This window comes from Gordionus sp. m RMFG-2023, chromosome 2 (genome assembly GCF_954871325.1).
Source record: "Gordionus sp. m RMFG-2023 chromosome 2, tfGorSpeb1-WG-v2, whole genome shotgun sequence".
NCBI lineage: Eukaryota > Metazoa > Nematomorpha > Gordioida > Chordodea > Parachordodidae > Gordionus > Gordionus sp. m RMFG-2023.
The window spans coordinates 50,742,835-50,770,119 of record NC_088776.1 but is presented as its reverse complement, the minus strand read 5'-3'; the positions used below and the strand labels follow the sequence as shown (position 1 = coordinate 50,770,119).

General features: G+C 24.8%; 1 protein-coding gene across 1 annotated transcript; it reads right to left on the bottom strand.

Annotated features, from left to right (window-relative positions):
- Positions 1-1,030: 1,030 nt before the first annotated feature.
- Positions 1,031-26,484, bottom strand: LOC135925257 (protein argonaute-2-like). Its single transcript, XM_065460488.1, has 20 exons — positions 26,411-26,484; positions 26,185-26,319; positions 25,984-26,144; positions 25,807-25,930; positions 25,538-25,719; positions 9,641-9,774; positions 9,435-9,560; positions 8,103-8,190; positions 7,904-7,984; positions 7,564-7,627; positions 7,104-7,175; positions 6,786-6,833; positions 6,463-6,588; positions 4,628-4,851; positions 4,244-4,356; positions 3,569-3,819; positions 3,216-3,410; positions 2,951-3,085; positions 1,651-1,949; positions 1,031-1,494 (listed from the first exon to the last, which is right to left on the bottom strand). The coding sequence occupies exons 2-20, from the start codon at positions 26,311-26,313 to the stop codon at positions 1,377-1,379; spliced, it is 2,670 nt and encodes an 889-aa protein (XP_065316560.1). The 5' UTR covers positions 26,314-26,319; positions 26,411-26,484; the 3' UTR covers positions 1,031-1,376.
- Between the last annotated feature and the right edge of the window lie 801 nt (positions 26,485-27,285).

Sequence of the window (27,285 nt, the reverse complement as noted above, 5' to 3'; positions counted from 1 at the left end):
TAATCTTCATAAATAAATGAACGTTTTGGTATCATCTTAACGCATTAAAATTTGACTATATAATGTAATGTTTTGCCATCTACCAGTATCGAACACGGAACATCCATTTCAAAAGCATATGTTTAAGGTTTAAGCTACTATGCGGATTGTGATTAGACATAAAAAATTTATATACTATTTTACTTTTCTAGGAATTTTTTTTAATTATATAATAATATTACACAAAAAACTCTCATATAACAGGATTACATTTTTTTATTGTGCACATAAATACAATTTGTGAGAAAATATAAAACCCTTCAAGCTAGCAGAATTAATTTATTAAGGCCTTAAACAAATATAAATGTTGAAAATATTTTTAATTGGGCACTAAGACAAATTAGAAATTATGTAATCTAGATTACAAATATGATCCAATTACAAGTATAGTAAAAGATAATAAATATATACTTCACCAACATATATATAAATAATAGAACATCTCAAAATAACCTTAGATCAAAATAAAATTAGGTTTCTTAAAGTTGATTTCTGGCATCCATAATATAAAGGACTAAATTTTGACCTATTGTCAAATAAAAGATAAATGTGATTCCCCGTCGATTTAAATCTTTTAGAATTTATTTATTTTATGTTCAATATTTGAAATATCTCTAATTATTTTTAAATCAAGTGTTTTATATTTTATGTTTTAAATTATATATTTAAAAAGTTTAAAATATTGGGCCGATTCGATATATTGGATGAGAATTAATTTATTATGTAACATTTAAAATTATATACTTTTTTGATATAATACAATTGTATTTTATTTAATATATATATATAAAATGCTGTTATAATAAAAGTTTTATAGCACTGAGCCTATATTCTATGAGTAGATAACATAAATACTAATTTTAATATAAAACAATATTCGTATATTGATCATTATAATATCCTATAATGCAAATCATGCTATATGGTATAAAAATTAATTGATTATGCAATCTATGAACTATATTTATTTAGTGTAAATAAAGATGTTTTAATAATATAAAATTTGAGCATATATTTTGTGAGTGGATGATATAAATTCTAATTTTAATAAAAAATATGTATATTGAACATTAATATCCTATAATGCAAATCATATATATATAAATTAAAATAACGCTGAATAATTTTAAATGGGAGATATATTATATGAAATGTTAATAAAATTAACAATCCAACCATTTTGTTGAAATGTATAATGAAAAATTATTGGTATAAAAATGAGATTAAGAAAAATAAAAAATGCTATAAGTATTTAACATTATAATTCATAATATATAAAACTATACATAAGTACTAATAGCATCATCCGGGTAGGGTTTAACATATTGCCATATTTTTCAAGCAAAGTACATTTTTTGTGATGTACTAGCCTGAATGGTGATAGCAGCATTAAGTTTCTCTAAATTAAGAGTTGGGGTGGAATCACTAGCATGAGTGGAAGATGAGGCGGTGTCACTAAATATGTTTATAAATAAATATATTATTTACTAGAATTGTAAAAAAATGAAATTTCGTCTTTTTAAAAAATTTATTTTTAAAGTTTTTTTTAAATTATCGAAAATCCGTCAAGATACTATTAGTTTTAATCTTTTTGTTATTTTTTATATTTACCTCATGATCATATCTCCAATATGGTGTCTAGCACGGAAAGCCACGTGATGTGCGTAGTAAGCAGGAGCTGGTATGCTAACAGCTCGGTTGCAGCGCACATATGTATGGCATAATGCATAAGTCAGACTTTGGAAATCATCTGCATTAAAATTATTGTCATCCCATAAGACGTGATAATGAGTTGGGCGAGATGTGCCCTGTATCCCAGCATGGCTACATAAAAAGAAATCGTTTTCTCGTGGATGCACTATCCCTTTATCTACTATTGTTCCTGGTGGTATGTTTCCACTTTTACCGCACTTAAAATATGTTTATAATAATATTGATTAATATTTTTTAAAAATTCTAGATGAACCCATGAAATGAAACAAATGTAATTAATAATACCTCTTATCCTGCTAAAGTAAACTTTTATATCACATAAAACAACTTATTTAATAAAAGATAAAATTATCGAATCCCATATAAACAATTAAAGTTATGGCGTGAAAAAAAGGGCCAAAGTGATTATCGATTTAAAAAGATTTAATGGAATAAATACTCAATAGTGATTGTTGCAGCCACAAGAGGAACCCTTACCCTTTTATGCAATGTATTTCAAACTAAAACCTGATAAATTCTCATAATTGATCTATGCAGTATTTCAACTGCTCAGAAAACAACTAAGCGGCCACTTATAAAATCACTCTTAAAACAAAGTAGAAATATCCTAGATATCTTTTATTACTCACTGAAACACCGAAAATGAATGTGGATAATATACACAAATAATTCACGATAGAAAAAGTGAATGGCAAAATGTGTCAAAGGCTAATAAGATCTATGTCAGCTGTAACATCCATGCTGATTTATTTAAAAAAATATAAATTATGCCAATATAATATTTGTCAATATTGTGTTTAATAAATGTAATATCATAAAATTCTATATCGTATTTATATTTTTTCGCCCAATGTATAAATTATCTTATTTTTATACCATTCATGGTCAAAGTTGTAGATATTCAATGATAGATGCCTTTTTTAAAGCGGATTTTTTAAGATCGGAAATGTCTGACAATTAACGGTCTAATATTGATTGGCTTATAAAACAATCAAATAGTTATAAAGTGGTAAGAGCTCAAAATAGCGAAGATGAAGAGATCACTTTTCTCGGATACCAATTCAATTACGCATGCTAAATGATGGAACTAGCAAGGCCAATGTTATAAATAAATCTGGACAAAGTATATATCTAAGCTGCTTAAACTCACGGAGGAATACATTAAACAAATATATTATAAACATAGGTAATTAAAAACCTCATCTCTTTGATTAGCACAAAATAATCTGGTATGATGCCTTTTTTGTACAACCGCAAAAGTTATCAGGGGTTGATAATCTTTTTCCAACATCGAGCAAGCTTTTTGAATTGCACATACTTCGAACTGCAAAACCTTAAAAAGTAGCAAAAATTAAAAATTAGTCATGTGAATAATTTGTTAATATTCAACATGATAAAAATTGTAAAAACAATGGCGAATTTATTTAAAAATCAAAAATAATATATAAAAAATCAATGTAAACCTGGAGAAATTGGCCTTCACTCACACCATCACGGTAAAAAATTATTTTTCTAGGTTTGGCCCCAGTACTTTTGTAAAAACGCTTTAGTAAAATGGTGATCATCTCGCTTAAATTCTCTATAATTTCGACCCTATGACCTTGGGCTTTAACCACTGCAGTATATTTGTGAGGGTAAGAATCCATGCTTGCCACAACCTTAAAGTTTTTTAATTTAAAATGCCTTTTGAGAAACTATTTTTTATAAAATGCAATTGAATAAATAGAATTATTTTATTAAAAAGGGGTTTAATGAGTAAAGTATCTAGCCCAAAACCTGTGTTTAAGGTATATATAAAATAGAAAATGTAAATTACGGCTGATATGGAGGGCATTTTGTTATCCCCTGGGGTGGGGTGCGTAACATCAGCTCCAAAAACTATAACGGGATCCTTGAAGAGTGTAGTCTTGAAAGGAAACTGAACGGCATCATTGATGCCATCGCTTTTGGCGTTGAGCTTGAGGCAGAGGTTGACGTACAGGCTTTGCTTTGGTCTAAAAATGTTCTTGCCCTGTATACATTGTGTAACAACTCCAAAAACAACGTCTCCTAATCGTTTGATTTCACCTATAAATAAAATAATGTCGCAGTAATAGAAAATGAATATATTTATCGATACACAAATCGGGATAATTTATAAATATATCTTTCTCAGTATCAAAACATTTCTGGTGATTTTAATAATTGATTTGTTCTTCAATATCTAAAAATTTGTCCTTGACAAAGCTCATTAAAGAGTCTCTTTTGTTAATAAATTGGTTGAGTTCCTCAAGTGAAAAAGTAAAAAATAATTAAAAAACTTGAGGCAAATAAAAATTATCATATATGCCAAGAGCAAATAGTTTAATTTAGAGCATTAGATTTTCAATGGCATATATTTAAGACATTGACCAACATATAACTTATGACAATTCAAATTTCAATTTTACGCTTAAGTCTTTAAATCAAAGCATATAATCATAATTTATATAAATGTAAACCATAAACTAACCATAAAGTGTACTCCTGCCAGGCAAAATAACCACGATGAGATCCAATTGTGTATTGTTAGTCTGACTTTGCCTGATAATGTGATTGAATACATTTTCAGCTTCGCTTATTTCCCTAGAGTAAATAACATAAATTAAATATTTTTTGTGAAACATAGAGAAAACTCAAATCCATTTATTCACTTATTTATTCAAAAAGAATGATAAGAGAATTTTAACTATCTAATATAGCTGAAGAGTTAACAAATTAAAAAGAAATTTACTTTATTTAAATTAATGCTTAATTTTATTTGTCCTGGGAAAAAATTATTTTGAGCCCAAAGTTAAAACAAAAAAAGTTTGTTGAATATTTGGTAAAAGCATTCATTAAAAGGAAAAAGAGATACCTAACATAGGTGTTGAAGACTGGGGCAGGATTGAACTTCATGCCCATCTCTGTAGCTATTTTAGATAGCTCGGAAAAGAAAGTTTTTAGCATAGGAGGTGCGCACCTATTCTGATTTTCAAAGCACATCAATGCCCAATTAGATATAGTGGATCCTTTGATAAATTTCTCACCATTTCGCATGTCCCATACTCCCTTTTGTGGATTTATACTGGCCATACTAGTCTATCATTTATTAAAAAAATATTAAATAAAAAGTCAATTTGATTTAAATCGGGAATTAAGTCAAAGTATTTTTAAAAAAATTGAAATAATATTTTTTGATTTTGATTTTTTTCTACCATAATAGTTTTCATCTTTATTTTAATGTATTATATGGTCTAGTGCAGATTTAAAATTCTTTTGAATCGACCCAAATTTTAATTTTCGGCCCAGCATGTGTTTTATATTTTCAAGCCCCACCCAGTCGAGATTATTTTTAAAAAAATATATTTTTTATAAACAATAAGGGCGATTTTAAATATTAAACCATGTCTGTTGTTATTTAAAAATAAATATTTAAACATGGCCTGGGTATTTAAAAAAATCATATACCAGGACAGTGCCAGGACTGCAAAGAATAAATAAAATGTTCTGAAATACGCAATTAATGAGATTTCGAAATTTTTAACAATTGCGAACCCAGGTTTCAGAAATCTTTCTAGTTACAAAAAATGTTTTTAATCTTAAAAAGTAGAAAAATGACGTTTTTTTTTATAAATTATGTTATTTTTTAATGCTGTTCAAATTTTTTATAATTTAAAAAAATATAAATAAAAATATAGAAAATTTTAAATATTTTTTTAAAAATTCTTGAACTCTGAACTCTACATTTAAAAAAATTCGTGTTTCATGGTACTGGTTCAATAAAATATCAGAGTTCTGGTTCATGATATAGATTAAATACCCTGACTTTTAATCATTTACTTAGGGGATCTTTAAATTTGATTAGAAAGATATTTCCTATATATTATAACCAGAGGCTAGTGTTCAGCCTGTGAAAATTTTCTACTAAATTTTTGGCCCAGCTCTTAAAATATATTTCATGCATGTATATTGCCTATATATTTTTTACAAAGGAAAACAAGCATAAGTTTGCTTAATTATCTGAATTAACATTTTTAAAAATTCCCAGCCCAATAATTTTTTTCGGCTTATAGGCCACGCTGTGCCAAATATCAATACCCATATGATATGCAGGCAATTGCTTTGAATAAGTTGTTAAAATCCACGATTTATAAAAACGACTAACTATATTTTAGCTAGAAAAATATTGCCTAAGATTCGTAATTTAGTTAATAAATGTCCAAAACTTTTCATCTCTGAGCAAAATCGAAAGGGTTGAGTAATACTTTTTTGGATAAAATAGTGTATTAGATGTTTTAAAAATCAGAATATTGTCTTCTAATTTTATCAATTTTTATATAAATTATAGAATATGAAAAATTTCATAAACAATCCAGAATATATTTCTTCGTATCACTGTAAATGATCTAAAGTTGAAATATTGCTAATCCATATAAGTTTCACATCCTAATAATTTAATATTATTTGATTTTAAAACTTTATTAATATTTGAACTGGAACTAATCAAAACAAATGAAGCCATACTAGTTGAGTCGTCAATTAAAACTATCATCTTTAATACGCCTAGTCAAAAATCCTTCACAATAAAAAATGAAACATTGCACATGTAACTTAGTTAAAAAGTGGCCGACATCCCAATTCTAACAAACATATCAAACGTTAAATATGCCTTCTAACTGTCCGTTTAATTTAAATTGCTAAAATACTCACGTTTCTTCCGACATAGGATATAGTAGGGGGGTCTATAACCCTACCATCCACGTCCATCAACTTGTCGTCAACAGTAATCCCGAAAGCTTTCATGATTGGGTCTGAATTGAAGTTGGCCTCCTTAATCTGAAAACAACAATAAGTTTAAAAATTTCAGTCAATATAATAATATATATCGAACAAATGTATCCATTACAATATCTTATCATTAAAATACAATTATTAAATTAAAATTAATTTCGAATCTTTAAATAAGCTGCATCAAAAAAGTTAGAATGAGAGCATTCATAATTAATCTTATAATGGTGATAATTAATTGTTACCAGGCCCAATATCTTCTTCTGTCTTTCTGGTGCTGGGATGGCTGTGTACTATAATATTTAAAGAAATCATATATTAATGTAATGTATTTATATTTTTAACCCATTTTCTGCTATAACAAACGCAAAAAAATGAGAGCAGTTTGGGGGGTTCTCCCTTAAACTCCCGATATTTCTAATTTTTATTGCAATTCACATAAATTTTTGCATACAAAGAATTAGAGTAAAGAATGTCGCACAATGCAGCAAGGCACATATGATATAAAATTTAAGATTTATAAAAATATTTCATAAAAGATATTTGATCAGAACTTGAAATACCTTGATCATATTAGCGACCATATTATCACTGAGCTTATTGTTCTTCTTCTGCCCATCTTTCAAAGTGCAAACCTAAATGAAACATTAATAAATAGTACAACAATTACCATAAATTACAGAAAAAATAGTTATATGTAAAAGGCAATTTTAATTTTAAAAAATCTAGTCTATCTTGGTTTAATTACAATAAATTTATTAAAATAAATTTTATGGTTCTTTTAAATTTAGAAAAGATGAGCGAGAAATCCTAAATGAGTAACACGGCTCTTATTTATTTTCAAAAAAATATTATATAACCTAGGTTTTCACTAGCAATTAAAAATACGCATATGTGTATTTTATTATCAGCAGTGTTCTAACAAATATTCGTGAATTTTATGCATTTAACACTGTTTTGCAAAAAACGCGTATTGGCGCATTTTTTAATTGCCAGCAAAGACGTAGGTATTGTTGTAATAACCTCCATTGGCAAATATATCTGCTTCTGTAAGCTCCCAACTCTCAGACAAGGTAGATTCGGATACCTTAAATAATTCAAATAAATTATAGGTGATAAATAAATGCCTTGATAATTATTATCATTATTGGATCAGTTCAATCACCCATTCATAAAATATTAGGTGGTAGAGAATGTATAAAAAATGACGATTTTTACATATTGTCAGGAGCAGAAAAATAGGAAAAAATTGAACACGGAAAAACTCATATATTTTATTCAAAATAAAATATAGTAACCAAAAAACCCATATATAAAAATCTTTATAAGACAACCATTCAAATAAAAGTCGTAAGAAATAAACTTCAATTGTTGGTGGTAGTGATTGGAAAAGTAGTCAGCAACTGTTACGTTTTCCTTGTTTCCATCTCTTTCCATGCTAAAGCTGTATAAGCACGTTAAAAAATTATAAACTAAGTATTCAAAAAAGTTTAAAGTATATGCAAAATTCTCTATTATTTGTTAAATATGAAAATTTAAAAATAAAATAAACGAATTCTCACCTGAGTTGAGTAGCGGGAACCTTTGTTAGCTCCCTAATAACATAGGTCCTCTTGACGCTTCCTTGATGGTTCACTCTTACTTTCAAATCTAAAAATAAAATATAAGTTAGAGAAGGGGGCGGTATTGAAATCATTATATTTACATTAAATGGCTTTTAAATTTTTTAAAATATTGGTTACGGGGAACGAAATGCTGGTCTATAGTTATTAGATTGGTGTTAATCAGGAATAAATAGCGGTAGAGGATTTATTCTTTTATTATTGCTAAGGGCTAGGTAAAAAGTAGTAGACTTAAAATATTTACATTACAATAACAAATATATGGTACCAATAAATCGCAAAAGCCAGGCTATGAATATCCTTATTATATTTTCAACCTAAATGACACCTTGACACGAAAAGACATGTTATTGACGTTTTGGACAATTTCATGACGTTAAATTAATACGAAAGGTGCACTACCACCAGATTTTGCAATACATAAAAAAGAAAGTAACTCGTTTATCTTTTCCTTATTATCCAACATTATACTTGATTATCTGATCACATATTAATTTCAGGTATCAAATTGTCTCCTATAAAGTATGCCATACTTTTCGAACCTAGATGTTTAAAGTTCTGTCGTGAATAGCTAAATATGGAACTCCAGTCCACTTTAAATATTGTGAAACAGAATTATTGCATAAAAGATGTGGTACATATAATATTTTTACGAGAAAAGGATGTTTATTCAGAAGCAAATATCCAATACTCAAGGATAAAAAAGATATTCTAAGAGTTAGAACAAGACTATTACAAGTTGTTTCAAATAAATTTGAATAAAAATTTTTTTTCAAACAAAAAATTTTGGGGTCTCCAATGACCGATATTTTAAATAAGAAATTCTGCTGCCACAATTTCATTATCAGCGCACCTTTCTAAGCAACGTTTGATTTTTAAATTCAAAACAATAAACATTATTTATTCTAATAGCAATATTTTAATTCGAGTGGGCATAGAGCTTTAGGTAATATAAAAAATATCAAATTATATGAGGAGGGGGGAAGGGGGGGGGGGGGGGTAACAATAAATATCTAAAAAAATTATTATATTTTACCACTGACCTTCTGGCCATAAAAGGGAGTATGCAATATTTATTTATTTTTAGGAACTTAATGCACTCAGTGTTTCTTATCAGGAAATTTTTTTCATATTCGTTTGTTGCAAATATAAAATAAGGAAACATAAAAGAGCATTTGATTAGAATTCTAAAACCTTAGGACTAATAATGCCCCAAATAGTATATTCGCCTTGAATGTTTCACCATATATAAAATGTTAAGGGATGATTTACTTTTAAGCTCCTTCTGGAGCTGAACTCTCTGATAATTCGAGAGGTTTACCATTGGTTGTCTACTCCTAAAGAATTCGTTTATAAATGTTATCATTGAAATTGGTTGGTAGAAAGCTGTTGCAGCAACTATAATTAAACATATTTTAAAATAATTAATCCAAATTGAAAAAGGAATTGGCAAAAATGTGTAAAAATTGTCTACTCACGATCTACGTTAAGAGTCATTTTCCATTGGGTTGGTCTGACGCTTTGAAATCTACCCATCCAGAGTTCGCATCCTTCACCTAAATCCTTCATGGCATCGGGGGGAGAATATAAGGATCTTCCCACAGGAATTTGCCTTTAAAGAAATGAAAAATAGTGTAAAATAAATGTGAATTTTATTACACTATTATTTAGTCTATATTTACAGTAATAATGTTGGTAAATATAAATCTCCATAGTATATAGTTAGACTGTGTTGAGTTTGGGTAATTTGGCATGTTACAATATTTAAAAAAATTGGATCAAAATGTACTTAATGGCATAAGTGGAAAACGACTCGACCCGCTTAGTAAATAAAAATTAATAACTATTAGTTGTAGTTAGGGGTGTATCGATACAACTTTTTGGAGGCCTATTCACTCCATTATTAAATTGATATTGACTGATTACTAATCCATTATGATTAATCTGATTTTGTGTGTTATGCCTAATAATACCATAACATAAGTCATATTAAAAAAACTATTATCATATTTAATTAAATTAATGGTTATATTCAAATTAAAAGTATGTCAACACTGATAGATAATTTATTTATATAATAAAATCGTTGTAATCTTTTTCGTTCCAAAAGTTATTGTAGTGTAGAAATTAGAATCCCATATAATCAATATAAATTGTTGGAATTATTTTAAAAAATTATTTTAATATTAGTTGGACCATTCCATGCCAAATTGATCAAAAAACATGATTTTTGGTATGGATGAATATTTATATATAAATAGGTTCTTAGAAGATATCTTAAAGATATCCAAGGTCAAAGGATAAAAAAATTTCTTTTTTGGTAAGTGTTTTTAATCATTAAATTATGGATTGATTAAAAATTTAGCAATTATATATAATAAATCTAGTATCAAAATAAAGAAAATAAAAAATAATTTCTAGACCTTTTATTCACTGAATAAAGTTAAAAATCCTAATGACGAAAATTGGGTCAAACCGATATTTATAAAACTTTAGAAACATCACTATTACCATTCTATTTGAGTGTAAAAAAATGTAAGTGGTGTCTATATATACCTTCATGGCAAAATCGATAAAAACAAGTAAAAATGAAAAAAATATTTTTAAACTTTATTGGCATTGTGTATTGATTAGTCTAATATTTTTAATAATATAACTCAGTGGCATAGCAACGTGGTGATTTTGAAGTTTGGACCCTTACCAGAGCTTAAATATGTAGATTATATGTTCAAAATTATGCTTATATTCGAATAATACCCATATAAAATAATAAATGCATAGTTAAAATTATTAGTTGCTAACTATTTGGTATTAATTTTCTAAACTTTATTTCTTATTTCAATCGTTTGAATGAATTATATTATTTTTTATACTATAAATCTCAGTAGATATCTATAAGGAAAATCTAAATATTGTTGGAATAATGAATGACGCCAAAAGGCTTCTTTTAATTCGATACCAATGATAACTTTTCGGCCTGACCGTTTTATTTTGATAAAATATTGCATACTGAGAAGGACATCAGCTTCCTAGTAATAATAGTTCTTGTGATATCAATGGTCAAAAGTGCCAAAAATGACTCTTACGAAAAATAAGATATCGAGAAAAGTTAAAAAAATAATGATGCCAAAAATAAAAATTATATGTCATTTTGTAACTCTATCAAAGGCCTTATATAATATATAAATTTTTATAAAATCTTGAAATTTTTAAAGTTGTTTGAAACGGAAAGTTCACCCTCCGAATTTCAACCTATATGGGACAGCCATGGGTTTATTAGTTTTTGCGATTTAAAAAAAAGAAATAAAATTTTAGAAATAGATATGCATTTTTGTTAAATTATTTTTTAAACTTTCATTTTTAAATAACAATAAGATTTTCCAGCATTAATATCATGAAATGAAATTATTTAGGTGCGATTATAATAAAAAAAAATTTTAAAAAATTTAAATTTTTTTATTAATTTTGCAAATAAAAAATTAAAATTCATGAAAAATATTATTTATTTTCAGCTTTTCATCAGATTAAGTTCTTGCTTTGATAATTTCGTTTTGCAATAATAATAAGTGCCCTGTCATCTTTGATGGGCTTCACTGTTAAATTATTATTTTCCATATGAACGTCCCTGGTATTGAGATCAATTTACTAAATTAACCTTATCTCTTCTGCACATACTCTAGTGTGGCATAAGAAAAAATTATATAATTTATAGGCTCCTTAGCTGATTTGTGAAATTGTAGGTTTATTATTAAATCTAAAGGTCTTCTTAGTTCTGAATTATTAATTATTTCTGAAATAGCTTCTGATATATATATTCGCTTTTTTTAAATAGAAGATATTGCAATATAATTTAAATATAATTGTGTCTATTATATGGATGCTGTAATGATATTATTTATTTCACGCTGTCAAAATTTATTCTTACCATTTTTGTTTTCCACTAACTAATACATGTCATAACTTCTGGCATTATTTTATAATTAAAGTGCTTAAAATCTTTAAAAGGATTTCAAGACTAGTATCTTAAAGGAGGAAACTTACAAGTATTATATCAAACAATATAAATGTATAGCCCAATTTTAATTTTTAAAATAAAATATCAAAATAATAGTTTTTAAGCTAGATGAATTTATGTGAAAGTTTATTTTTGGGTCCAAATATGGTATGTTTCAATTGGCCATAAATATTATTCAAGATTTATATTATAAATAAAAAATACATAAATCTAAAAATACTCAAATGAATATTTTTGAATATTTATATTAAATTTAATACTGCATTGCATGATAAACAATTATTTCTTCCTGAACAGTATATAAATGTTATTATTGAGATGCAATAATTTCTATTTATGGAAATAGATACAAAAAAAATAGTGCGCTATTTTTTGAAAATGCTAGCGATAACGATAGCACGCTATTTTTTGTAACACCTTTTAAAAGTCGCTATTTGAGCATTTACATTTAATATAAATAATTTTGTGAAAAAAAATATTTAATATCGAAATATTTGAAAAATTTAATTCATTGCAGGCAGGTGCATGAAAACTGACTTTTATCTTACAATTAATTATTAATTATATTGAAATCGTAAATATAATCATTTACTATAAAACTAGGGATGATGAGAAATATTTTTTTATCAGATTTAAAATATAGGAGTTATTCGCCAATATTATTAAATTTCTCAATATGGCGTCTTAATTTTTAAAAAACTTGTTTGAAATTACATAATATATTTTTACATAATATATAAATTGATTAATGTTATATAAATAAGTGATTTATTAATAAAAAATTTTAAACGTTTAGATTCAACTGATCATTAAAATAAGATTTATGTTATGGTATAGTTAAATTATAGATGCTATACTGTTACACTATTAAAGGGCACATGAGATAAGTTGTATGTAGTTATTCAAAATTGCTGCATTTGAACCGATTTTTAAGAACGGCTAACTCAATATTTATTGAAATTTCGCTAATAGATGTCAAAATCTTTGTGCCATATATGAGCACTTGCGTAATATTTTTCGGGATAAAATAATGAGTTAGTCGTTTTGCAACACCAGATGTATGCTGAAAATAAAAAAGATTGGTATTTTTATAGAATATAAAATCAGATATTACATCGTATCAGTTATCGGTTGATATCAATTTAATATCGTATCGACCTCCAAAAAGTGGTATCGGTACACCCCTAATAAAAATAATTAAATTTTACAAGTTATCTTGTATTAATAATAAGTAAGCATAGCGTCATCTATTATAAATTGCAACAACTAATAAACCCATGGCTGTCACAAGTTTAAATTTTTTGCAATAGATGTAAGTGAATAATAAAATAATAAAGTCAAAGAAATTCAGAAAGGGAAGCACTTGAAGCTTTCAGGTTAAAAATTTTTATGTAAATAAAAACCGCAACAATATTATTTTATAAAAATCCTTGATTTCATACCCAAAAATTGATCATATTTATTTGTTATGGCATATATTTCAATATTTTTTTAAAGATGGAATATACAATTGCACGTTTCATATCAAAAATCTTTTTGAAAGCTTAAGTGAAAAATATATTTAAAAATAGCTTTAAAGTAGGTTAGATGTGTATTTTTCACAAAAAAAGTTATTTAAAAAGTGTGCCATATTTTGGCCTAATGAAGGAGTTAACATTCAATAATAGGCCTTTAATAGTTTCATTATTTTAACTTATCTCAATTTTAAAACAACGTTTCGAAAAAGGGTCATTTTGGCACTTTTGACCATTGATATATCAGGAACTATTAGTACTAGGAAGAGCTTTCTAATGATGTTCTTTCAGTATGCAAAATTTTATCAAAATTAAAAAGGTCGGGCCAAGTTAGAAATTTGGTATAGAATTATCTAAAAACTATAGGTAACTTTGGCCCATGGGTTAGCTCATAAATATATATAGATATATCAATTACATTCCAAACGAAGTCATAAAAGAAATGGATAAAAAGCCACTTATGATTAAATAAAATATATTTATTAACATAAAATGGGAATAATTGAATTTAAAAATAATCTTTATCAATATCAAACAATATTTATAACTAGTGGATAACTCGTCAAGTATGACGGGAATAAAAAAAACTTGAACTATTATAAGAAATTTCAAACAATATTTATAATAGTTTTATTATCAATATATATATGTTAATTTTCATAATTAGTAAACATATTTGTTTTTTGATATATATTATAAAACATTTGTAATCTTATCTCATATTTATTGTAACAAAATAATATATCCTTAATTGAAATTTTATTAGAGTTTTTTGCTTAAAAATAAAGATTTGATTTAACTTTGAAAGATCTTGTATGCATGAACATTACAAGATATTCACTTATAAATAACTTATTATAAAAAATATTTATAATTTGTTTTATCAAACTCTAATTTATATGATGTGTAATACTAATAATTAATGTAATATATCAATTATAATCATGGCAATAATTTAAATAAATATCTTTTATATTAATAAATTAAACTTTAAATTATAAATAAAAATCATTTATTAAGAAAAATTTAGGGAAAGTAACTAATAATTTAATAAAATTTATTAAGTGTCAAATTTGATGTTATTTTAATTAGAATTAATTTGATATTCGTTCCATTGGGGGATCTGGTGTGGATAACCTATAGAAAATTTCTAGCTATGCCACTAAATTTATTAAAAAGAATTTGACCCAATATCCCAATTTTTTCTTAATATTTTAATTCAATAACTCAGTACATATAGTGAGATATTGGCATTCAACCGAACGACATTTTTCAGCCATTGTGACTGAAAAAATTTACTAATATATAATACTCAAAATTCCCATGAAAAAATTTACTAATATATAATACTCAAAATTCCCAATGATTTCATCATTCATGTTAATTCTTTTTATCTAATTATCTTATATAATTAGAGATGTACCGATATTTTATATCGGATCGGGCCGATATTTCACCAATTTTAAAATTGTTTATTGGCCAATATTATAAAATTATTTTAAAAAATCATATATTTTTAAAAATAAGATAGTAATCCATTTTTATGTATTTTTTTATAATAATAATTAATGAATATACATTCTGCCATACTGTTATTTTTTGTGCATTCTGTTTATAAAAGTGTGCAATAAATAATCTCTTCAAAATCTGTTTTTAGTGAAGGTGGTATACAGTTACCATCACCGCAGACTGACCTCTGATAAATTGGAAATTTTGGTATTTATTTTTTTATCAATATCATAATTAGATAGAATGATAAAATACGTTGCTAACCATATTGATGAGCTTCTTGAAGGAATATTCAATAAAAAAAGGCTGTAAAAAATTCCTCAGACATAAAAAGAAAAGTTACTTATATTTTAATGACAAATAACACATTTACATTTAAAAATAACATAAAAAATCTAACCCCAGGTTTTCTTAAAAATGATAAAAAAATAATATAAATTATTTGAAAAGGTCTGAAAAAGAGCCTAATCATCGAAATACACCTGGGGCAATCATTATTCAACAGGCTTACTGCATTAAGGATAATATTCTTAGAAAAACAAGTTTTTTTCTAGATGAATCTACATGTTGTACCTGTTGATGCCTGGAAGGTAAAAACATCAGCCCCAATTAAAAAATTAGATGGCCTGTATCCTATTGAATTATCGATACCCTAATAAGGGTTGCTCTTCATCATTATTTTAGGCAATGAATATTAATCCCAGTAATGTAATTATTATCATGGATAATGCCCCGATTCACAAGAATATCTTATTGATGGATACAAATATAGAATAGAATATCAACCACCATACTCAGCACAATTCTATTCTATTGAAAATTTCTTTACGGTCATCAAAATTATATATGAATTGATTCCAAAAACGAAAGCTCAAATAAATAATGTAAGTTTAATTAGATCAATATATAATATATATATATATATCGTATTTTTTAGAAATGGATTATCAAGGACAACTAATCAATTAAAAGTAACATAAATATATACTTATAAAATTTTTATCTTTTCTCTATATATAAAAAAAATAGATAAATTTTGGAAGACAAAAGCCTAAATAATCTAGTTTCTTACAAAATAAATTTGCAATTATTATTCCTCTAAACATTATATCTATATTATTTAGTTGTACTTATAGATTACATATTGTATATAGAAAATTAAAAATACTCAAGAATTTGAAAAGGAAAATATGAAATAGTGTTGTTATATTTTAATAAAATAATATTAAATTGGGATTCATAAATTTAAAATATACTAATTATTTGTGACTTATAAAAAAGATTTATAAGCAGCAATAGCTAAATTTATAAAAAATTAATTGTTTAATATGAGGGACTAATATTTTTTAATACTTCTATAATCTTTAATATACCACTAAATAATCTTTATTTATATTATTCTGGTAAAAAAATTTATACAACTCTGTAATTGCGTAATTTTTAATCAATCATCATGATCAGGGTTGGCAAGTCAGTCATCAGTCAAATGACCAGTCAAATTTGGCAATTAATATTTTTGGTGTATAAATATATTGATTTAATAAATTTATTAAAGCATGTTTATCATTAGGTTACAATTTAATAATAAGTAAATTATAAGATTTTCATATTATAATTTCATTTTATAAGATAAAAATTAAAGAATTTTTCTCATTAATTTCTATATAAGTAATTATAAATATTTTGCTAAAGCATTAAGAAAATTACTAATTGCCAATTTATATTACATTATCTACAATTACCCAAACAAGATAGACACCATCAATAAGATATAAGGAGCTAATACAAATATGCAAGAAAGCTCTGAAGTCTGTTGAAAATTTATCCAAAATAAATCACCATTAATATATTAAATGAAGAAATATTTTGGACAAAAAATTTATCTTTAACTATTGGTTAACATTTAGATATCTTAGTGTTGTCAGTGGAAAGATATATATTACTTTGGCTCAAGTAAAAAATGAGATGCATAAATTGGAAAAACACATTATTAATCATGCCATGATTTTAAAATTTTTCCACATGAAGAATAATAAAGAAACACACTGCTGATTATTCATGGATCCCCAATAAGGACAAATAAATTTTTTGTTTAATATTTTTTTTTAAATTAATGTAAATTTTTTAATATATTATATTTTGGTTATATTTCAGGTTTAAAATTTTAAACCTGTTATATATCCATGGTCTTGGTATTTTTTTTAAACTAATACCTAAAAGCTCTTTCAACTGGTTGCCTCCACGTGGCTAAGAGCGGAAACATAAAAATATGAAAATTAACCATAATATTATAACTATAAAATATATTAAATATAAGATCAAAAGCAATAGCGGGACAAATCATTAATATAGTATAAATAATGTAATATTGTTTAGCTAATATTAGAGAAAGTTTGTACAGTTAGAACAATGCATCCAATTATTTTTTTGTAATAACAATATAAATAGTTATTTTTAAGTTTAAATATTACCAATTATTAAAGTCCTATAATTTGAAATTTTTGACTATAATTATTGAAGGTAAAAAGGCATATAAAAATAAATATATTATAATTATTATATAAACTATAAATAGATATCGAAGATGAAAACAACATCATATTATAGTTTGGTCAATGATTGAAATTGGAAAACTAAATCGTGATACGTCGGAAACAACATTCTATAAAGACTACCGTGATTGAAACACCCACATTATTTTACAACAAACGAATATTTACATTTTTTTACCTATTACGATTGTATATAATAATATATAATATAAATGGTATTTTATTAAAAAATATGTTTTAGTAATCTTATTATATTTAATAAATGGTATATTTCTTGAAATAATAAATTGTATATTTCTTGAAATAATAAATGATATATTTATCTGATTAATAAAATTATTTGTTTTATAAATTTGGTGAATATAGTAGGAGAGACTGCGGTTAGTCTAACCTATTTTTAAAAAAATTGGCTATAGTTTCTGGTTTTTTTTACATACTATAAAAAATAAAATATGATTAGATACCGAAAACAATACTTTATAAAGGGGCCTTATAAAAAAATTTAAGAATATATTTATTTTTTTAAATTTTATTTTTTGTAAAAGTCAAAATTATGTCTAACATAACAATCCCCAATAGCGAAGTGAGGCAAACCACTTCAAGGGGCTTCCTAAACCATTGGTTTTTTAAGGCCATAATAAATTGAAATGTATTTTTATTTATTAATAATGATACAAATAGAATAATTTTGTTGTATTGTAGTATATATCATATACTTATAAATTGAGGCTAATTATATATAAAAATTGAAACTTAATTTTGGTTAATTTAATAAACATTTTGGACATAAAAAATAAAGATCTTAAGGAGAGATTATGATAGCATAAATCCTAAATACCAATTATAAAAAAGACATGAATTGCCTTTACAAGATTTCGAAATTTTTTTCATTATTAACTGCTTTTATTGACTTGTATGGTTTAGCAAGCACTGCTAGCTCTAAATTGACAAATTATGATTGAAATAATATCTAGATATAATAAATACACAATAAACTTTTCCAAATTATAGAAGAGTGTTTAAAATTGGCTATAAAATTTAATTTACATATAAATGATTATATATTATAATAAAAATTAAAATTCTATCATGTAATAATCTTTTGAAAACTTCATCAAAATTTTATTTCTTAAATAAAATTTTTAATAATTTAATATTTCAAAAGATTTTTATAAAAACTATATTAAGATAAAATATTAACCTTCTGGTATATTTAATTTTGAAATCTCCCATATACAAAACATATAAAATGATAAATTTTTAAATAAATTTTGACTATTAATGTAAGATTAGAAAGTTATTTTAAAAAACTTATTACTAACATAAATGAAAAATAAATTATAATTAATATTTTTAATTTATCAATGTTAAATGTATATTAATCTTTTGACGGAATCTGATTTTGAACACTCAACTTTGTTGATTTTTTAGCTTTTTAACACATTGATTTAATATGATATATATCTATCTATATATATATATAATAAAAGTAATCAAGAAATGAACGTTTTCGTATCTTGGTAATGTTAATTTTTTTTCTATCAACTTACCTATCTTCTTAACGTTAATTTCACTTTCCTATCTCCTATTGTTAAAATTTTTTTTTCTATCAACTTTCCTATCATCTTAATGTTAAATAAATCGAGAGCTATTATTATCTCGCTAATGTTAAAAAAAAATTTTTTTAATTTTTTATGGCAACACTGGATTCGAACTCGCAACCTATCGTTCGGAAGGCAAACGTTCTAACCATTGAGCCCCCCCTTCAATGTTATATATATATTTATATATAAATATTAAAAAAAAATTTTTTATAAAATTAATTTAATTTAATCAGAATGACGGGGTTGATGGGTAATTACTAATTAGTTAGGTGTATACGATACTAAATATGCTTTATTAATATATTTCATAAAAATATTAATATTTAGGAGAAAAAGAGGTAAAAATGTTGCAATGTAAGGGTATTAGAAATATCATAATTTACATTTGTGATAGAAATCAACTTGGGTAAAATTTAAAATAGATATCCTTGAAAATTTTTTATGGGCTAGACATTGGCTTTTTTAAATATTTTATTTGAATTCTCAAATACCAAAATTATCATGATCTTTGGTAGGGCTGGGGAAATTTTTTTCAAAATTATTTATATTAATACCATTTTCTGAATCTCCTTGAAAAGCTTAACATGAATCTGCTTTTATTTTAAAAAAAACTGTATTTTGACCGGGGACGCGTAGTGTTTTCAAAAAAAATGTTTTTTAAGTTATAAAATATTTTTAAATCAATATTTACATATTCTGAATACTTTTAATGAGCTTAATATGAATCTGTTTTTATTTTTTTTAAAAAACTGTATTTTGACCGGGGACGCGTAGTTTAGTCAAAAAATGAAGAAAAAAAGTTATTTTTCAAAAGCCCACTAAGTTATAAAATATTTTTAAATACAATATTTACATATTCTGAATACTTTTAATGAGCCTAATATGAATCTGCTTTTATTTTTTAAAAAAACTGTATTTTGACCGGGGACACGTAGTTTAGCCAAAATAAATTTTTTTTCGAAAAATAATTTTTTTTTAAATTTTTTTTATTAATACCATTTTCTGAATCTACTTGAAAAGCTAAACATGAATCTGCTTTTTTTTTAAAAAAAAACGGTTTTTTGACCGGGGACGCGTAGTGTTTTTGAAAAAAAAAGTATTTTTTGAAAAAATCACTAAGTTATAAAATACTTTAATATATAATATTTACATATTCTGTATTCTTTTAATGAGCTAAATATGAATCTGTTTTGATTTTTTTAAAAAAACTGTATTTTGACCGGGGACGCGTAGTTTAGCCAAAAAAAAATTTTTTTTGAAAAAATTTTTTTTTTAATTTTTTTATATTAATACTATTTTCTGAATCTCCTTGAAAAGCTAAACATGAATCTGCTTTTATTTTTTAAAAAAAACTGTTTTTTGACCGGGGATGCGGGGTATGACTAAATACTGAATTGCTAAAATGAATTGCTAAAAAGCAATTAATCATAATCAATCAAAATTTTATTATGTATATTTTATTTAATGAAAATTTTTAAAACTTTTTTTAAAATATACTTAAATTATTTTTTTATTAAATGAAGGATACAGATTAAATATCATATAATATATAATTTTATTTTGAGTTAATATTATTATAAAAGAAATATTTTCATAGCTTATTAAAACATAAATAAATTTTTTTTAAAATTAACAAATATATATCCGTAAGAGGGCGTTATATGCGTAAATATGTAAGTATCATTTTAGGAAACCGGAATGATGATTGGATAGCGCTTTTTTTATATTTGGGTATATATACATATGATAAACCTAAAAATTAAAAAAAAAATTTAGGTTTCTTTGATGTTTAATTTATGAGTAGGTTTAGAATAGTAAAATAATGGAAATTTTCTAAGGTAAATATTGCTGGCGTTATTTATCAAAATCTCTTAATTTTTGTTTTATATGTGTATATTTACGTGCTAAGCATTATCCTAAAAAATTTTTTGAAAATATTATGATTTGACCGAATGCCGAGCTTAAAACCGACCACTTACTAAATATTCGATTGACCAAATTTACTAGTAATACAATTTGAAAAATGTTGATTTTCGTTTTATATATCTATAAATACGTATAAAACATAATCCCAAAAAATATTTTTAAAATATCGCTATTTGGCGGATAACCGACTCGTAACCGACCCAATGACTAAATACTGAATTGCTGGCGTTTTAAATCAAAGTGTATATTTACGTGCTAAGCATTATCCTAAAAAAATTTTTGAAAATATTATGATTTGACCGAATGCCGAGCTTAAAACCGACCACTTACTAAATATTCGATTGACCAAATTTACTAGTAATACAATTTGAAAAATGTTGATTTTCGTTTTATATATCTATAAATACGTATAAAACATAATCCCAAAAAATATTTTTAAAATATCGCTATTTGGCGGATAACCGACTCGTAACCGACCCAATGACTAAATACTGAATTGCTGGCGTTTTAAATCAAAATATCTTAATTTTTGTTTTATATGTGTATATTTACGTGCTAAGCATTATCCTAAAAAATTTTTTGAAAATAATTTGATTTGACCGATTGCCGAGCTCAAAACCGACCACTTACTAAATATTCGATTGACCAAATTTACTAGTAATATAATTTGAAAAATGTTGATTTTCGTATTTATATATCTATAAATACGTATAATACATAATCCAAAAAAGTATTTTTAAAATATCTCTATTTGGCGGATAACCGACTCGGTTAGTCCACCAAATAGAGATATCTTAAAATACTTTTGAATTATGTCTTGTGCGTATTTATAGATACATAAATATCTTAATTCATTGTTTTATATGTGTATATTTACGTAGCTAAGCATTATCCTAAATCAAATCTTTTGAAAATAATTTGATTTGAGCTCGCAATTGGTCAGAGCAAATTATTTTCAAAAATTTTTTTAGGATAATGCTTAGCACGTAAATATACACATATAAAACAAAAATTAAGATATTTTGATTTAAAACGCCAGCAATTCAGTATTTAGTCATTGGGTTGGTTACGAGTCGGTTATCCGCCAAATAGCGATATTTTAAAAATATTTTTTGGGATTATGTTTTATACGTATTTATAGATATATAAAACGAAAATCAACATTTTTCAAATTGTATTACTAGTAAATTTGGTCAATCGAATATTTAGTAAGTGGTCGGTTTTAAGCTCGGCATTCGGTCAAATCATAATATTTTCAAAAAAATTTTTAGGATAATGCTTAGCACGTAAATATACACATATAAAACAAAAATTAAGATATTTTGATTTAAAACGCCAGCAATTCAGTATTTAGTCATTGGGTCGGCTACGAGTCGGTTATCCACCAAATAGCGATATTTTAAAAATATTTTTTGGGATTATGTTTTATACGTATTTATAGATATATAAAACGAAAATCAACATTTTTTAAATTGTATTACTAGTAAATTTGGTCAATCGAATATTTAGTAAGTGGTCGGTTTTAAGCTCCGCATTCGGTCAAATCATAATATTTTCAAAAAATTTTTTAGGATAATGCTTAGCACGTAAATATACAAATATAAAACAAAAATTAAGAGATTTTGATAAATAACGCCAGCAATATTTATCTTAGAAAATTTCCATTATTTTACTATTCTAAACCTACTCATTAATTAAACATCAAAGAAACCTAAAAAATTTTTTTAATTTTTAGGTTTTTCATATGTATATATACCCAAATATAAAAAAAGCGCTATCCAATCATCATTCCGGTTTCCTAAAATGATACTTACATATTTACGCATATAACGCCCTCTTACGGATATATATTTTTTAATTTTTAAAAAAATTTATGTTTTAATAAGCTATGAAAATATTTCTTTTATAATAATATTAACTCAAAATAAAATTTTATTAATCTGTATCCTTCATTTAATAAAAAAATAATTTAAGTATATTTTAAAAAAAGTTTTAAAAATTTTCATTAAATAAAATATACATAATAAAATTTTGATTGATTATGATTAATTGCTTTTTAGCAATTCATTTTAGCAATTCAGTATTTAGTCATACCAGGGGATGCGTAGTGTTTTTGAAAAAAAAAGTGTTTTTTCAAAAAATCACTAAGTTATTAAATACTTTAATATATAATATTTACATATTCTGTATTCTTTTAATGATCTAAATATGAATATGTTTTGATTTTTTAAAAAAACTGTATTTTGACCGGGGACACGTAGTTTAGCCAAAAAAAAAATTTTTTTTAATTTTTTTTATTAATACCATTTTCTGAATTTCCTTGAAAAGCTAAACATGAATCTGCTTTTATTTTTAAAAAAAAACGGTTTTTTGACCGGGGACGCGTAGTGTTTTTGAAAAAAAAGTGTTTTTTAAAAAAATCAATAAGTTATAAAATAGTTTAAAATATAATATTTACATATTCTGTATTCTTTTAATGAGCTAAATATGAATCTGTTTTGATTTTTTTAAAAAAACTGTATTTTGACCAGGGACGCGTAGTTTAGCCAAAAAATTTTTTTTTAAATTTTTTTTATTAATACCATTTTCTGAATCTCTTTGAAAAGCTAAACATGAATCTGCTTTTATTTTTAAAAAAAACGGTTTTTTGACCGGGGACGCGTAGTGTTTTTGAAAAAAAAAGTGTTTTTTGAAAAAATCACTAAGTTATAAAATACTTTAAAATATAATATTTACATATTCTGTATTCTTTTAATGAGTTAAATATGAATCTGTTTTGATTTTTTAAAAAAAACTGTATTTTGACCGGGGACGCGTAGTTTATTTTTTAAAAAAATAAATTTTTATAAATTTTATTTTGTTACCGTATTTTTTTTAAATTAAAAAAAAACATTTTCTAACTCATATTATAAAGCTTAATAAGATTTCCTATTAATAATAATAAAAAGTCGTTTTGACCGGGGACGCGTAGTTTTCGGGGACGCGTATTTTAGTCATTCCCCATTTAATCATTCGTGAATTGATTTTTAAAAATGGAAAATATTGATATTTTAATGGCATGGCAACTAAAAATCAATTAGCAAAATCTCGAGGCTTATGTAATATTTTAGTCAAAATCTTTATTTAGCACTTTATAACAACACTATATTCAACATTGCAATTAACCCTTTTGTGCCCAGAATTACTTGTACTTTGATATAATAAAATAATAATTTTGACAGGTTAATGATAAAATACGAAATAATAAATATTGTTTTATAAATTAATATCTCTTTTCTTTGACAAATGATATCGCTGGGGGCGAAAGGGTTAAATGAAATTTTTAACTTTTGGAGAATAAAAAAATACAAATCATTTGTGGAAGTTGATTTTTTAAAATAGAAAATATTGATATTTTTATGGCATGGTAACTAAAAATCAATTAGCAAAATTACGAGGCTTAGGTAATATTATGACCAAAATCTTTATTTAGCTATTTTAACAACCCTATATTCAACATTGCAAATTAAATGAAATTTTTAACTTTTGGAGAATAAAAAAATACCAATCATTTGAGTTAATTTTTTAAAATAGAAAATATTGATATCTTTATGACATGGTAACTAAAAATCAATATAATCAGATTGGTGAAAAATTTTGGGATAAAATAGAACTAGCAGTCTACCAATATAACATACATAAATGATTTTTAAAAATTAGTATAAATCAAATATTTTCAAAGGTATGGCCATTAAAAATCTGACATTTAAAATATATAAATATGGGAGGGCCTAGCAAATCTTTGGCTTCTGTACAATTTTAATTGCCCAGTTTTTATTAAATCTAGAATTAATATTTAATCAAATTTTAGATATATATATCACTGACATACATGATTGATTTAGAAAAGAGTTGTTGCAGAAATAAATAGTCATAGAGGAAGATATAAAATTTGAAGAAAAAAATTAAAAGGCCTAGGGAGACCTTTTAAAAATTTATATGGGCCAGCTGGGAAGCTTTAGCAAAAATTATTAGCAAGCCAGGATTAGTCCTCTAATATGATTATATTGAAAATATATTTTATGTATTAAAAAAATTATTTTTATATCAAAAACAAATCTGGGACAAAAAAATTGACTGAAATGGTATCCTATACAATATTTAAGACATGTCCCATTGTTTTAGGTGAACCATCCTAAAAATAAAAATGCAACTTGATAGTGATAAACTTTAATAAAAACATTAATGGTAATTTTTGAGTAAAATTTAAATATACCTTAAATTAGCAATATGTTTCATAGCAACGTCAATTGCTTGAACAGGATCCTGGGGCATATCAGTCATCTTGCCCTCCCAGAACTCTTTTAATTGATATAAATTCACTTCTGTTGCATATTTAATTTTAATTTTGTATTCAAATTTTCGGTCTTCTAACATAAATTCACTCTTTAATGTCCACTTAAAAATTATAAATTATTATATGAATTAATATTTAAAATGTTTTAATAAAAATTATCATTAACATAATATCATATTTTTTTAAACTTCATCATTATCAGATAATGGCATTTTCTTTATAGTGTAAAAATTTTTATTTCCATCAAAAGCAGCAACATTATCTTTGAAAAATTGTTCTCTATTTTCCTTAACAACATGCTCAAAGATCAGCCTATTATTTTGTTTATATTGAAATGAAAATTCATTTCGTTTTATTTTTATTACCTGTTTATACTTTTTGGAATTTTATTTGGAGTTATATCAATATCATAATGATAAAGATTTTCCAAACTAATATTCAATTTGACATGATTAGCTTTTAATTTGATTTGTCGCCCATTACTTCCATAGGCAATTCTTTTGGGTGGCCGTAGGCCTGTATTCGCCTATATATTTTTTTAAAAATAATACACAAGTAAAAAAAACTTTATATTTCTGCATTGCTGGTATAGGTACAATATGTTTATCATCACCATTTCCTTTTGCTGATTTAGAATTATTCTTTCCATTCCCATTCTCACTACCACCGTTTTTATAAGGTAGTATATTTTCCATTGTTCCCTTTTATAATATAGCCAAATTAAGAATGATTTGTTTTAAAAATGACTATATAAGTAAATTATAAAAATTAAGGAAATGAAAATTAATATACTTTGTGAGTTACAGCTGCTTGTAAAATAAATTTTTTTCAAAATGGAGTATAAATATTCAGCCAATCGATTCAAATTTTTTCCAAATTATATTCATTTAAATTAACATATTTTTTGGTTTTTATTTTATATTTCTTATAGCAAGATTCTTAATATTGAAAAATATTTTTAGAAAGTAAAATTCTAGAATTATAAAGTTTATCTTTAGAAAGCAATTTTTAACAATCTACTGGTACAAATACTACTATTTTCTATCTAAAATAACTAACTTCTATAATATTGTAAAAAAAAATATTTTGATATTTTCAATTGATATAATGTTTAGATATCATTGTTTAAGGCGTTATTTTATTGTATTTTGTTTAATTTTGACTTATTGATTTTTGTGATTTTCAATATGTATTTTAATGTTATCACTGTTTAAGGCATTATTTTTTTATTGTATTTTTTTCAATTGTGACTTGATAATTGGGCATTATATATATATATATTCATTTAGAAAAGAAAATTAAATTCTTTTATCTATATAAATGATATTTTTACATAGAAAAAGATATTATCGATTTTCTTGAATAAAATTTAAAATACTATTATCGTTTCACTAATCGTTCTCATATTATTATTGACCCCCCCCCTATTTGCAACACTAACCTATTGGGCGACTCATTTAAATTTTGGTAAAACAGGCAGTCAATGTAATTAAGACTCATTTAGAATTCAAGCATCGAATTTTTTGGTGATATTTGACGTCAAGGTATGGAAAAGGTATGAAAATCTTTTTTTTGTCATATCTCTTATTCTATTAGTACATCTTCTTATACGTGGTAAATATTATCAGTTATTTTTCTATTACTTTTAAAATATTTGGACTAATTTT